The sequence below is a fragment of the Manduca sexta genome, unplaced genomic scaffold (assembly GCF_014839805.1).
Source record: "Manduca sexta isolate Smith_Timp_Sample1 unplaced genomic scaffold, JHU_Msex_v1.0 HiC_scaffold_2888, whole genome shotgun sequence".
Classification (NCBI taxonomy): domain Eukaryota; kingdom Metazoa; phylum Arthropoda; class Insecta; order Lepidoptera; family Sphingidae; genus Manduca; species Manduca sexta.
Window position 1 is genome coordinate 4,277 of NW_023593898.1, and position 14,395 is coordinate 18,671.

At 34.2% G+C, this 14,395-nt stretch overlaps 1 protein-coding gene across 1 annotated transcript; it reads left to right on the forward strand.

Moving 5' to 3' along the window:
• The first annotated feature begins 12,139 nt into the window (after positions 1–12,139).
• Positions 12,140–14,389, forward strand: LOC119192531 (period circadian protein-like). The gene is made up of 3 exons (XM_037446342.1): positions 12,140–12,255; positions 13,222–13,305; positions 13,547–14,389. The coding sequence occupies exons 1-3, from the start codon at positions 12,167–12,169 to the stop codon at positions 13,710–13,712; spliced, it is 339 nt and encodes a 112-aa protein (XP_037302239.1). The 5' UTR covers positions 12,140–12,166; the 3' UTR covers positions 13,713–14,389.
• Positions 14,390–14,395: the final 6 nt, after the last annotated feature.

Consider the following 14,395-nt stretch of genomic DNA (forward strand, 5'->3'; position numbering starts at 1 on the left):
TCAGTTCTCATATAAAGACACCTACATCAGTTTGGCGTTATGAATAATTGGTAATTAAAATATAGAAACATAGATTACTTTTAATAAGCATTTGTTTTCTAGAGTGTTAAGTATACTAACATTTTTATCAAAACGGTTTATGCATCATTGTAATTATTTGACTATTAATTTTAATCTACTCAATATTTTACTCAGGTAAACTAATGTTCCAATAAGTAATACATTTTATACAAAGAGGCGTCATTAGATATGTTATCGATATCACGATATCGTGGTGTGCGCAGCACTAACTTCTATGTACCTGCTCTTACATCACTCTAGGGATAATATATCATTATAACAAATTTAATGAAATCGATTATCGATACCAAAAACATATTTTATTCTATAGCGTGTTGATATTATGAGATTATTCTCTGATGCGCCTCGATCTTTTACTGTTTAATATGAGAATACTGCTTGTACATATAGAGAATCTCTTCAGCTTTTTATAAAGGAACTTCGAAAATCATATTAAATTGACCAGTTGTTCATAAAGTGTTTTATGTAAGTACTCTATATGTAATTTGTTTAAATATTGTATTTACAGTTATCAAAATGTATTGTAATAACATTTCAAAGTAGATTGCTTTATTTGGTAAAATAAGTATATGATTGATGATGATGATGATGAAGATTAATAATATTATTTATAACAAAATAATATTATGGACCCTTATTAGTTAGTTGCCTGCGAGAATATTAAATTGAATAAATAGATTATATTATTTTCGTGCTGAAAATCAATTAATATGTTTATAAAATCGATTATCGTATCGAAAAATCGAGTCATAACCGATTGTTCAAAAGCTGTCAAGTTTACCTTCGACTATCCCGCATATATCGTCGCAATTCCAATTGGCAAACGTCGATTTTTGCGACAGATTACTTTGAATAAATCTAGTTTTTGTGTTGTTTTTATGTACCTGGTGCTTATATTGCTTTGGAATACATTTGTATTTTACTCAAGTGTGACCCGAAGAATATTGTCCTATAAAAGTTGTGCAAAGGTACAGAACAAAACTTTGGAAAACAGTGAAAAAGTTGTATGTAAATATTTTTTATGAACAATCGTCCTGTTCGTTCTTGAAGCTACATGGGTGAGTTAGTAACAGGTTTGATGATTTTTTTTTATTATTTTGTTCACGCTTGGTAAATGTTAACTAATTAGTGCATATGTAGGCATTGCGAACGAGTCATTGACATTATTGCTGGGTAACAAGTAAGTACCTGTTTTATGCATAATTTGCGTCATTGATATAATGAAACTGCATCTAACGCATTTTGCAGGTAACAAAAAAGGATGGTTATTTTCCATGTGATACATGATATATTTTCTATGTTTACTACCGACCAGATATATTATTCTTTTGTATTATGGCTTCCACCATTTATTGGTAATTTGTCAATGTCAAGTAATAATAGCGGATACAGAATAAAAAGAGACGAGGACCACTTCCCAACGCGCGCGTAAATAGCGACAAATGTACCTGGCTGCATACCTATTAATAGTATTCAAAATTATTAATTATAAAAAAATATATAAATTTTGAATTTCGAACAACTTATATTTTTTTTTGCATAACCAATTAAGTTGTAAAAGTGCCTAATTGAAAAGGGAAAAGCTGAGGGTCTTGCTTATTTTTTTTGTTTAGGGTCATCATGCCATTTTTAGGGCCAAAAGCAAATTTTTTTGATATCTCCCTGTTTAGTTTGGGGGAATTTCACAAGATTACTAGCAACAGTTGAACAATATAAAAATTACAAAAATAAGAATTGATATACTTCTGCTGTCATAAGGATAAAAGATGTTACTACAAAAATTTTATTTAAGAAAAAAATATATTAGATATGTATTTTGTAAATAAAATAATAATATCTGTATATAATACTGTCCCATTGTTAGGCACGGGCCTCCTCTACTGAGAGGGATTAGGCCTTAGTCCACTATGCTAGCCTCATGCAGATTGGTAGACTTCACACACTTTAAAAATTGCTATAGAGATTCTCTCAGGTATGCATATATGTATGTATTTTTTTACTGATTACAAATATATATACTTATATATATCTCTTTAAAAAAACTTAAATGTTTCATGATGACAGGTGAGTATTGGAGTTGTACTTTACTAAAATGTCAGAAATGCTCAACCTTGGGGAACATGCCTGTATTTTGGGTACTAATAGTGTGAGTAATAAGAGTAAAGTAAGAAAACAGAGAGAGAGTAAAAATATGTAGTACCACAAATTTTTGAACATTTGAAATTTACATTCTTATTTTTTATTTTACATTCAGAATTTTTAACATTCTTATTTTTTTAAATAACATTAAAAATATCCAACAATGTTTAAAAATATACCATACCTTAGCAACAGGAGATATGTAACATATAAATGCTCTCAATTCGCTCTGTAAAGTTTAAGATTTCCATATTGCTAGAACATTGGTGATGACATATTCTGTTCTACAGCATGTCTGTTTTCATCTGCTTCTCATTCTAACAACTTGTTCACCAATAATTATAAATCGATGTAGGTATATATGGTTATAGCTATTTGGTAGATATTGTAACATTGACTTTGTGGATGACCAACACCTCAGTCTGCACTGTGACCATGAAGGCCGCAAAGTCTTTGACAAAAGTCGAGAGAGAAAATTAAAATATTAATACAGCAATAATATCTGAAAAATAGTTTAATTTTAAAATTACAGTATTATGAATATTATATACAATTTTACACACCCTTTTGGTCTAATGAGAACATAAATGTGTCCCACACCAGCCGCATTCTTGTGTTTTATCCCATGCTTGAACAACATTTTGTGTAACTTTTTCTTATATATCTGGGATCCAATACCCCAGCTTGGCCAACATTTTGTATAACTTAATTTACACAGGATTCAATATTCCTAAATGACCTTTGACGTCAGTCAGTTGTAAACATTGAACCAAGTCTTTTCTGTAATATGCCTGAACAACAATATTCACACTTCTCTGTCTTAAATTACAGTAGAATAAGACACAATGGAAGCAGAAGAATATATTAAGTATCACATATTATTATTAAAAATATCAAACAAAACTTTTGTCTAATTCAACTTTTTATTTAAATAATAGAATTTCTCTCATTGCTTTTGAACATGTAGTCATATGGCATGCAAATCATGCACCCTGGACAAACTATTATTCTTTTTAAATGCATTTAATTACACAAGTTTATATAAAGAACCCTTGGCACCATTGATTTGTACTAATCATATTCCCATTGTCTGCAATCTTTTAGTTTGCTTGCATTAAAAATATATCTAGAAGCAGTTTATAGGGCTTCATTGCCCTCAATAACGTGCTGTTGAAGTTATGACATATTTTTACAAGATTTACATGCCTAGAATCTTAGCAAATTATTACTGGGCAGGTGCCCCACAAGGACTCTAACAAAATGATCAGCCGCCCTCGAAAGTATTGCATTATTTTACTTGCGAGCCAAAGTTATTAAAATCTCAACCAAATTCTAAATAAAGATAGTGCAAAACATGTCTGTAAATATAATAATTATATTAAAATTAAGACTGTCTTCATTTTAACACATATTTCCTATTTGAATATGAAATCATAACAATAGTTATATGTAAACAGTATTGATCTGCACAGCGAATGATTATTTCTATTGTCTGCTGACGTGTTTGTTATAATGTTTTCATACTTACTGCTAAACATATGACATATTTAGATTTGCGTCAGACTTATCTTGGATTCGTCATTCATACACCATTCACTCAGATTCTAATAGATCTAATACAGACCATATGTTAAGTAATCAATAGAAACGGTATTAGGTTTGGGAATTTGCAATACTATTGTGTACTATTCTTATTAGTACTTAAATTAGATGGTCTGCTTAGCATTAGTTTATGTTCACTCAAGTTTTGATAAGTATGTTTAAATAGATTGAAGACTAACCTTATTTATAGACGTTATTTATCTATGGATGGACCATTGTTGTGATAACAATTCTGTTTCTCAGCTTTGTTTATCTGACAGCCAACTAGATTCAAGTTGTATTTCAATATTAGCCAACCACAACGGCCCTATCTCTACGCACTGCGAAGGCTGCCATGCCGTCATCACTGAGAAACAAACTTGTTATCACAGCAATGCTCCATTCTTAGATAAATAACGTCTATGAAAATGGGGGTTACTGTCTTACTGATAAAGGTTTATGTATGTATATATATTCGGACAGATGCGGCGGGAGGCTTTGTTTCATAATATATTTTTTAGAACTTTTTAAGAGGAACAATTCCGGTATATAATTCCGGATTGTTGCATAACTAACCGTTTATGTAGCGTACGCAACGGACACTTAATACCTCAAGGTCCATTTTCATACATTTTGTTTTACCTTTAATCTGGGTAACTAAACAGTATTGGCAAGTAAAGAATTTAAATTCACGTCTAGTTGGTGATTATTTCGCAGTTGAAGAAAACGTAAAATAATTAATAATCATGGATATTTCGGCCTTTAAAATTTAATATGACGAAATTTTAAAGGCAGAAATATCCATGATTATTAATTATTTTACGTTTTTCTTTCAACTGCGAGAACTAATCACTAACTAGACGTGAATTTAAATTCTTTACTTGCCAATACTTGTTTAGTTACCCAGATTAAAGGTGAAACAAAATGTATGAAAATGGACCTTGAGGTATCGCCTTAAAAGGAATACATTTTCCCTAGATGTTTTTGTAAAACGTCATTGCATTTTCCCTGTTTTTGCAACATTTTATTTTGAAGCTTCGCTCCTATTAGTAAAAGCGTGATTAATAGGAGCTATATAATATGACCTCTAGCCTTCCTCGATAAAATGAACTATCCAACACTAAAAGAATTTTTCATTTCGAACCAGTAGTTCTTGAGATGTGCGCGTCCAAATAAACAAACTATTCAGCTTTATTTATAATAGTATAGATAACAAATTATACAACAGTCGCTCAGTCCTGCACCCTCTAGAACCCTCAGGAGCACGTAATTGTTGTAACACAAAGGGAGTTATTATACTACGGTAGTAACAGAACGTTTTGCCGACATCGGAATGTTTTTCAGTATTGCGTGGACATATTAGAATCACCAAAAAAGAAAATGTCATAAAACATTTGGTTCCTTTAGAAGATATTATAGGCTTTCGAATGATTTGCCGTCTTGCACAATGTTACCATAGATATGAATGAAGATATTGATTTTTTTGAACTTATCCATTCAGCGCATGATGGTATACAGCAAAAGCCACGGGAAGGTATTGACAGTCATTTTGGTTAACATAAAATATTAGTAAATAACTTTATTTTGATTTAAGTATAAAATTTATGATTTTCAACTGGATTTCTTCTTTATGTTAAATCATAAAATCATAAAACTATGAGCTTCTAACATATTTCTCATTTTCACATAATGTTCCTTCAGTATACTAATGCTAAGAACATGAGGAGTTGTTTTGCAAACCTCCTTATCCTCGTAGGATATTACGGTGAACTTCTCATAAGTCTATGACACGTGAGGCGAGTTGCATTATAAATTTTTGTTATTCATTATCTTGCTTAAAAGATATGCCATGATAAGGCTTGTCTGTTTTGAGTCGTTTGTACTTAATTACAAGGCATGAATATTTGTTAAATAACTTAGCTCGTCATTCAGTTTGCGTAACAGTTCGTTAACATGTAAAACTTTGTACCCATGGTTCCTAAGAACAAAAAGAAAATTTTCTATATAACGTCGCCTCGACGCACGTTTTTCGATGTTCACCCGCTCAGTTCACATTCTGAATGCGCGCGTTTGTATGTAAGAGCTTACGCAAACGGCCACATGTATAAGCAGTCACAATATATAGATAAGTAACATCCGCACTGGGTGAGTATTTGATTACTTACGTATGTATGGACCCACCTAACTTAAAAAAGGACGGTATCTATATATAAAATGGTACTTTGTTTCAATACCTCATAAGTAGTTAAATTTATTGAAAATTATGTTTACCACACAACCCGTGCCCAATAAATGTTTTTTTCTTTGTTTTCTTTCCATGTTCGGACACGTTAAATCCCAAAAACCACTTTACCAATTTCAATTAAATTTTATGAATGTGTTTGGTTGGTTTCAGCATGAAACCTAGGATTGTTAGTGCTATTGTCGAAATAAAAAAATAATAAGTAGTTTATACAAAAGGCTGTCTACGTAGAACGCTGTCTGTGATAGAAATTTGACAACCGGGACCTTTAGTTTTTTTATAAAAGTAAATATTTTTAAGCTGTATAGTGTGTACTGCGTGTTGTGGTTGGGTTTGATCTACAAAGTACGCCATCCGCGCGTACAGAGTAAGTCGTCGGCTCTAAAAGCACCGTTTCCGAACGCAATGCGTTTTTACGTGTTTAAGTTGTGTTTGAATAACGCCATCGATACATACTAAATTTAAGCAGTTTGAGCAAATAGCAGTAGCCCTAAGGTACCTTTTAATATTTTACAAGTATTTCATTATTGTTTGTTTTTCATTAACAGATTAGCTAGAGTTATAGTATTATAATACTCTCAATGTTTTGTGTTGTCTATTAGCTTTTATCTGCGGCTCCAGCAGTGTGAAAAGTTTTCCGGGATAAATATTTTCCCGGGAGAAAAAGTAGCCTATAACGCTCATTTTTTAGGGAAAAAAAATATCAAATAGGTTTAATAGTTCCTGAGATCAACGCGCCCAATCAAGCTAACTCTTCAGCTTTGTAATATTAGTATGCATTTCTATAGCCATTTAGGAATGTTAGGAGCGGCGGCGATACTTACTATCGGGAGACTCTCTTGCTCCTTTATTCTTTCCGTTAAAAAACCTTGTATGTATTAGTGATTCTATAATAAATAAATACCGTAAACCATATCGTCACGTGTCAGTGCAGAAAGTTAGAAGCATAATGGTATGCTTCTAACTTTCTGCACTGACACGTGACGATTTGATTTGATTGACCCTGCGAAACGTGCATATTCATGGGAATATGCACGTTTCGCAGTGCGTGGTGGTTTGCTCGGTGCTAGGATCTTTTACGTGGAAAACTGGCTCGTTATTCATCACTTCAATGTTTATGTTTACCGCCAGGGTGCTTGGGTAGGTACTACCGCAATGTCTATTTCTGCCGCCAAGCAGCAGTGTGTAGTCACTGTTGTTGTCAATTCATGGTGTTGGATCACTATCCAACACCATACGCCCGCCCATAAACAGTAGAAACACTTTTCTACTGTTTATGGGCGGGCGTATCGCTTATCATAAGGCGAACGGGGCAAATTCGTCTCGTTATTCATAGAAATAAAATAAAAAATCTCGTTTGCCCATGGGTACGCTTCGTGGATTACTCGTCTCCTAATCCAAAATATGTCTGAAAAAATCAAAATAAATGATAATGAGTTTAATTTGCCTTTTTTTTTATTACTCCGTAAAATATCATGGTACATTGATAAGACTTAGTAAGCAAATAAATAATAATTTCTTTGATCAACCCAATTAAGTATAGGCAGTGGAAAAAGAAATGCCGAATATAAATAAGTAGCACAGTTTGATCCATATTTGTTATCTTCTTTCCACCATGGGTAATCCGAGTCCCATTCGCTGTTACTTATAATATTTTTGAAGCCTTCATTTTTTTATTGGGTGAGATATCTAAAATGTGTCTTGTGGGAATGAGAAAAAGTTGCACGTATTTATCAATCACGCCAATTTAAAAAATGTCCGACGCCGCCAGTCCTGTTAAAATTCAGGGTGTTTGAGCAAAGTTTTATTTAAAGTACATTATTAATATAATCTTTCAGACCCATTTTTTATAATCTTAGCCAGGAATTAAATATATATATATATATATATATATATATATATATATATATATATATATATATATATATATATATATATATTATGGTATGGTGTGGTATATTATGGTATTAATAGTACTAGAAAGTCCGGTTTGAAGGACCAAAAGTGAAACCAAATTAATACTAACATTTTAAACTTCTAGGACACTTAAGCCGCTGGTCTCAGTGGTACAATGCACCAACCCTAATTCTAGAAGCTATAGCACGTTATCGATACTTTACCTGTCTCAAATTGTTATAATGTGGATATTGTTTCATTCATTTCATAACGAAATGCCACTAAAATTTGTGGTTCCGTCCATCTTCTGCTCTCTTCTATACACATAATTTTAATTTACAACCAAGACTATTAGATAGACAATTGAATAAGGTATATTTTGGATGAAAGGGTTAATTTTTTTACTTAAAGACATTACATATTAATTAATCTTTGCATATTACCGCTCGTAACTCGTGCGACGTAAATGTATAATGAATGGTTAAAACGGTTTGCCCGCGGGAGAGCTTTAACGCTTTACAGTCTTTAGTATTTTATAGAAACAAATTAATGGCTTGCCTCACATATTGGTTGTGTAAGTAGCCACTACACATTAATAGCTCCATTTGTGTAATTATAACAAATAGTCTCAAACTACCTACGTAAACACTGCGCGAGTTGGGCGTAATCAAGATGCAGTTATATATTTCGAATCGTACAAGTGATGTGGACGAGTGCCAGATATATTTGCAGTTGACTGGTTATTGAACACCGTGCGGTTATAAACATCTTGTTATGGCTTGTTCAGAGCGACTGGATTGTAAGGTCGGGAATATCTAGATCTTTTTTTCGCAGGGAACAAAGTGTTATCGCTACCGTCACTTGGGGGTGAGTGGAACGGTTATGTTGGTTTCATCGGTCTTACAGCCTAATGTCGACACTCGGGAGTATAGCGTCATCCGAGCGAGCATTGGACCGAGTATATACCTTTGTATATGCCCTATACCAGCATACCAATCAAAACCCGCGGTGGCCTTCTTCGGCGTGTACGGGTCGGCCGGGGTATCTTGTTACACTAAGATAGCTGCGCGGAACCGTCCCTCAGGAACACTCCAGGGACCTGCCAGCATAATGCTGCACCACATTGTATTTGGACTGTATACTTTGGTGCTTAAAATCAGGTCGGACGAAGTCCTGTATAGTTACTTTGCTAGGGAACAAATTTGTATGTATGTTTTATCGAACGCTTTCCTTTACTTAACTTAAATGATTTAGGTGCGAGCGTTGGCGGCGTGGTTCATACTTGTGACCTGCGTCACAGTAGTCTTTTTTAATTAAGCCTTCACTTCTTATTAGGGCTATTTTGGCTTTTAGTCTGATATAAATTTGTTCAATTACTTGCCTTTGTCATGAAGCAAACCATAAGCACCAGCTTTAGCCCAAAACTAAGTCATTTCCCAGGATAAAAGTACTCTTTAATTGAGGAGCTTGGTCGTAATTTCAGAACAATGTCGCTCCGTACGTACGCTTTCATCAGTGTACTATCACATTTCACGATTTCAATATTTATATTTATAGTATATTTTAATAATACCCTAGCCCCTTCCGACGCAGGATCCGACAGCAAACTATTTACGTTAACTTACGTACACTAAAAGGTTAACACATTATCTTGATAAGTAAGACATAAATAACTATTACACATAGATTAGGTATGTCTAAATCCTTTAATAATGACGATACGCGTATTTAGTTCAAGCAGACTTTAGTTCTTACATAAACTAATAACTATCAAAGCTAGAAGCTAGCTAAGCTAGGCTAGGCTTCTTAATGTCGAGCAATATCATGGTCCGACTACTCTAAAAAATTTAACAGGCTTCACAAAATAATTATCTCGAGTCCCGTTTCCAATAAAAACGTATTCATATCATTTAGAAATAGGGCCTATCGTATAGTACAAGCATTAGAACAAGAAGTTATTTTTAAAAATTCACTTACTCTCATTCTGCGCGGTTGATTTGACGGCTCGCGTCAACCGCAGCTTAAGGCTTCGCTAATACGCCACACCGCTGCTTGATTGTACTCGCACTGCCCCACGAGCGGTCGTGGCCGGAGGTACGTTGCCGGTATTGCAATTTTTGTTCTCTCGTGCACATCAGATTAAGTTTACCAAAGTATTAGAACGAGTGTTAGAGAGAGAGATTTAGTATTAAATCGAGTTGACATTCAAGAATCATCGCTGTTGACTAAACAAAAGTAAGCTGTCAAAATCAGACCCACATTGTGACTTATCATTAACAGACTTTAATATGGGTTTATTACATGGCGAATATAAGATGCTGATGACAATTTGGTATCGTCTCAGCTGATATCGCACTTTATAGCGATACTAAGGTGCGTGTATTTATATGGCTCTATGTAAAATGACTCATTTATAGATTACTGCTTGTCTTTGGGAATTATCGCTTCCTTTAACGGTGAAGGAAAACATCGTGAAACCTGCATACCTAAGTTGTCTACAGTAATTTTGAGGGTGTGTGAATTCTACCAATTTGCACTAGGTGAGCGTGATGGACTAAGACCTCATCCCACTCAGTGGTAGAGGAGGCCCGTGCCCAGCAGTGGGACAATACAGGGCTGATATTATATGTTATATATAAATTACTGTTGTGGCCGGTGGTAGGCTATCAGTGCTTCGTATTTTCACTGGAAACTTATTTTGTTTGGATTATGTGTGATAATTATTTAGCGATAAAAAATTCCACGTGCGGATTTATGCAGACAAAACTCTCAATTTAGGAACACCGTCGTTGTTTCTCTAAAGTATTGTATTATGCAGAAATTTATTTAGCTCGTGTTTTCGCTTTAGAACACGAGATCGGAAAATCCAGGAAATTATCGATTTAGGACACATTTTGGTTTGCAAATTACGTTATTATGTTGTTTAATAGTTTTTGTTTATTAAACAGTGGATTGTGGTTTTATTTTTATTTTCAAATTTAAATTAATGTAATGCAACAGATAATCAGCGCCGTAAGTTAAGCTATCATCAGGCCTTTTTATAAAGTCGAAGTCAAAAATAGACTAATTAATTTTCCTTTGTAGATAAGGGCTTATCTCGTAGAGCGTAAACGTGATCAAAATGCATTCATTTGATTAGTCAATCGACATAGTAGTCAAAATCATATGTGTATTTACTATTTTACTTTAAGCGCCTTAATACACACATATTTTTGTGAATATATAATACAGTAGGTACGTTTCAAATTATATTTTATCGTTCTTTTATAAAAAACGGTGTATATATTCACGTATTAACATTTAAATCTTTGTTAAAATTCACCAAAAGTCAGCAGTACAATTGTTTATCCGTAAATAGCTTGAGAGTTGAGACTTTGTTATGGGTTTTCAAGATGGTTTTGTATAAAACAGTCCAATATTGTCTGTGCTGTTGCGATTGTAATTTTTACTCTGCATTTATTTGGGTTGAGGCGAAACGGGTGAATTGCGGAATTTATGCTGCATTTGCATACTTTAGTGCGACGACGTAAAACAAGCAGTGTGCCGGCTCACGTCATCGCTGTTTGTGACGTCAAATACGAAATCTAATACAGCATAAATATGACCCAATATCGCGACCGTCTGGCCTCAGCCACAAGTCCTATTCATATTTTAAAGAGCTGGCGATTTGTTTTGAACGTAATTGAGATGTGGAGTGGCCGCGCGTCTGTATCACGTTCCATGTGCGATGGTTTCGATACTTAGTAAACGATCTGTTGTATACGCGTGTCGTCACTCCGTTTAAAATGCATAGTCCCTAAAGGACCTTCGGCATTGTAATAATAAAATTACTCGCCATTTTGATTATTTACATTGTTGATAATCATTATGTTTATTGTTCATGACTGATCACTTGTTGATAAGATTATTATTTTTGGTGTTTATGCCGTGAAAGCTGCGTGCGTAACTAATTCTGTAATATATCCAATTTCGCAAAGGGCACATGCGAAATTGAATTAATGTAAAAAGTTCAGGGTATAGAAAATTTCTAAAGTGTTAAAAATATATTTTTGGGTTTGAATTTGGGTTCAATTAGCAATAAAAAAAAATTGTTTTTGTTATTTGTATATATATACTTACGTTTCTCGAAATACATCTAGATATTATATTATATTTATGTGCCCTTTTCGAAATTGCATATCCAATGAATAATATAATCTGTTACAGTTCTAAAGATAATCGGAAATAATGGATAACTTAGACGACTCGGAGAACAATGCGAAGATTTCGGATTCGGCCTACTCCAACAGCTGTAGCAACAGTCAATCTAGGAGGAGGTATGTGGCTTTAATGAATATTTATTACTAGCCTTAGTTGGATGAAAGTCTGAATATGGACTTTTCAGTATTTAAGGCAGGCTATATACCCTTTCTTATTCAGGCTCATTTCATACATTTTTTTATCATGATGGGGTGAGTATGTTAGCCGTGTAAGCGTAACAGACAGATGTAGGTACTTTCGCATTTATAAGTATGTATGGATTACGCCTACCTTTTCGGGGATAAAATCGTGAAGTGTTATTTAAGTACAAACAATCGACATACACACACTAAAACCCAGCTCATCCGAAGTAATCATAGTTGCAGTTATATGTATATCATCATCGCATCGCGTCACGATTCTCGAAATATAAATTGACGACGGAAAAGTTTTCTTCTGTTTTAGCTAATTAGGTAAGTAATTGAAATTGATGTGAGTTAACGTGCGTGGTGCGTACGACCATTCAGCCGTGACACGCGACCAAGGCAATAATACTTAGTGTATCGTATTATACCTACGTCATTATCATCTGTGCAAAAATATCAATTTGCAGCTCACTTCGCACTGGTATGATGTGATTGGTACATTGTATGTTCTTTAAACTCGGCCATGAAGGATCAGCATACACTTTGTTTTAATGTCGGATATACCTCAGTTTACATAGTTTCCTTAGGTCCGTATTTTCTGCTTCATAAAATAGGTCGAATGGCGGGTCAAATTTGGATTAGCAATGACACTAGCAACAGGGCTCTGGAAGCTGAGAATTAGCATGAGAGAGGCCTCGTAACAAGTAATAAGGCACTGCAAACTGGATAATAACATTTTTGGTCCAAATTGCAGTAGGAATTCTAGACTAAAAAAACCATTTTAAATGACTTTTCTTAATTAAGTGTTAGCTATTGAAATTTTTTTTTTGGGAGTTAGGTAACCGGAACTACGATATAGAACTAGTATATTAGACTAATCCATATTTTTGTTGACAGCCACAGCTCGAAGTCCACGCATTCGGGGAGCAACTCGAGTGGGAGCAGCGGTTATGGCGGCAAGCCGTCCACGTCTAGCAGCAGGTCAGTGAATTTTTCAACCACTAAGCGAACTGCAGAGCGAGGCACTGAAGATGAACGTAGCTAACGGCACATTTATAACAACCTTTGCTGAGAGGACCTTTAAACACTAGTAAACCATTCCAATTGAGAACGTAATTTCCATTTGACTTATGTCGGCTGTTATAAGTTTAAGCAAAGGTTACGTAAATGAGGCATTGGCGTACGTTAATCGATATTGTTACAAGAACTCTACTCTCGACAGTAATAACTTGAGTCAGCCTTCAAAGAAGGAGAAAGATTCGAAAAAGAAGAAGCAAATACAGACGGAGATAGTAACACCCGAGGTGCCGGAGCAGACAGACGTCAGGCCAGCGGAGCCAGTGCCGGTATGCGCCGTGCCCAAAGAAGAAATCAAAGATGGTGGGTGATGATTTATAAGATCCGCTTTCTATCGTATTATTGAAACTAGATTTGACGGCACGCTCTGGTAATATTGAGTCGTCGTGTATCGATTATGTGCCTGCAATAATGGCTCAGCCTTTGTATAGATGTTTTCAATTGTGAGTTTCACTGGTCATGTTCGTTATTTGTATGACTGTATTCTTCAATTTCATATGGCTGCTAATTATGATGTGCACTACGCGCGGGCATGACTAGAGTGTGAACTTCTTTTATAATTGTAATTCATTGTGTAATTAAAGTTAACGAATTTGGTTATCAGTTATAAGATTTAATTCTGCTATTTTACTTAGAAGTATCTGAAAGTTGTGTACTTGCTAAATTATTTTTATATCCGTGTGACGCACGCGACGGATATTTTTTAATTTCCAGTTAAATTATGTTGAAAATAATAATTATATTATGATCCCAAACTAAAGCTTTTATTGACGATTTTTTTTTTGTTAATTTCTGCTCTAGTCATGCCCCACAAGGTTCATTATATTTATGCACAATAAATGCACATATATTAATATTATGTGGGTTATCTTTATTCTATAGGTTCTCGCATTTGGATATGGCGTCATAATATACCAGATGATATATTTTTCAAACACAGTAAAATACACTATACACTTAGACAATTATGGGTAATTACATGTTAATCGATGTT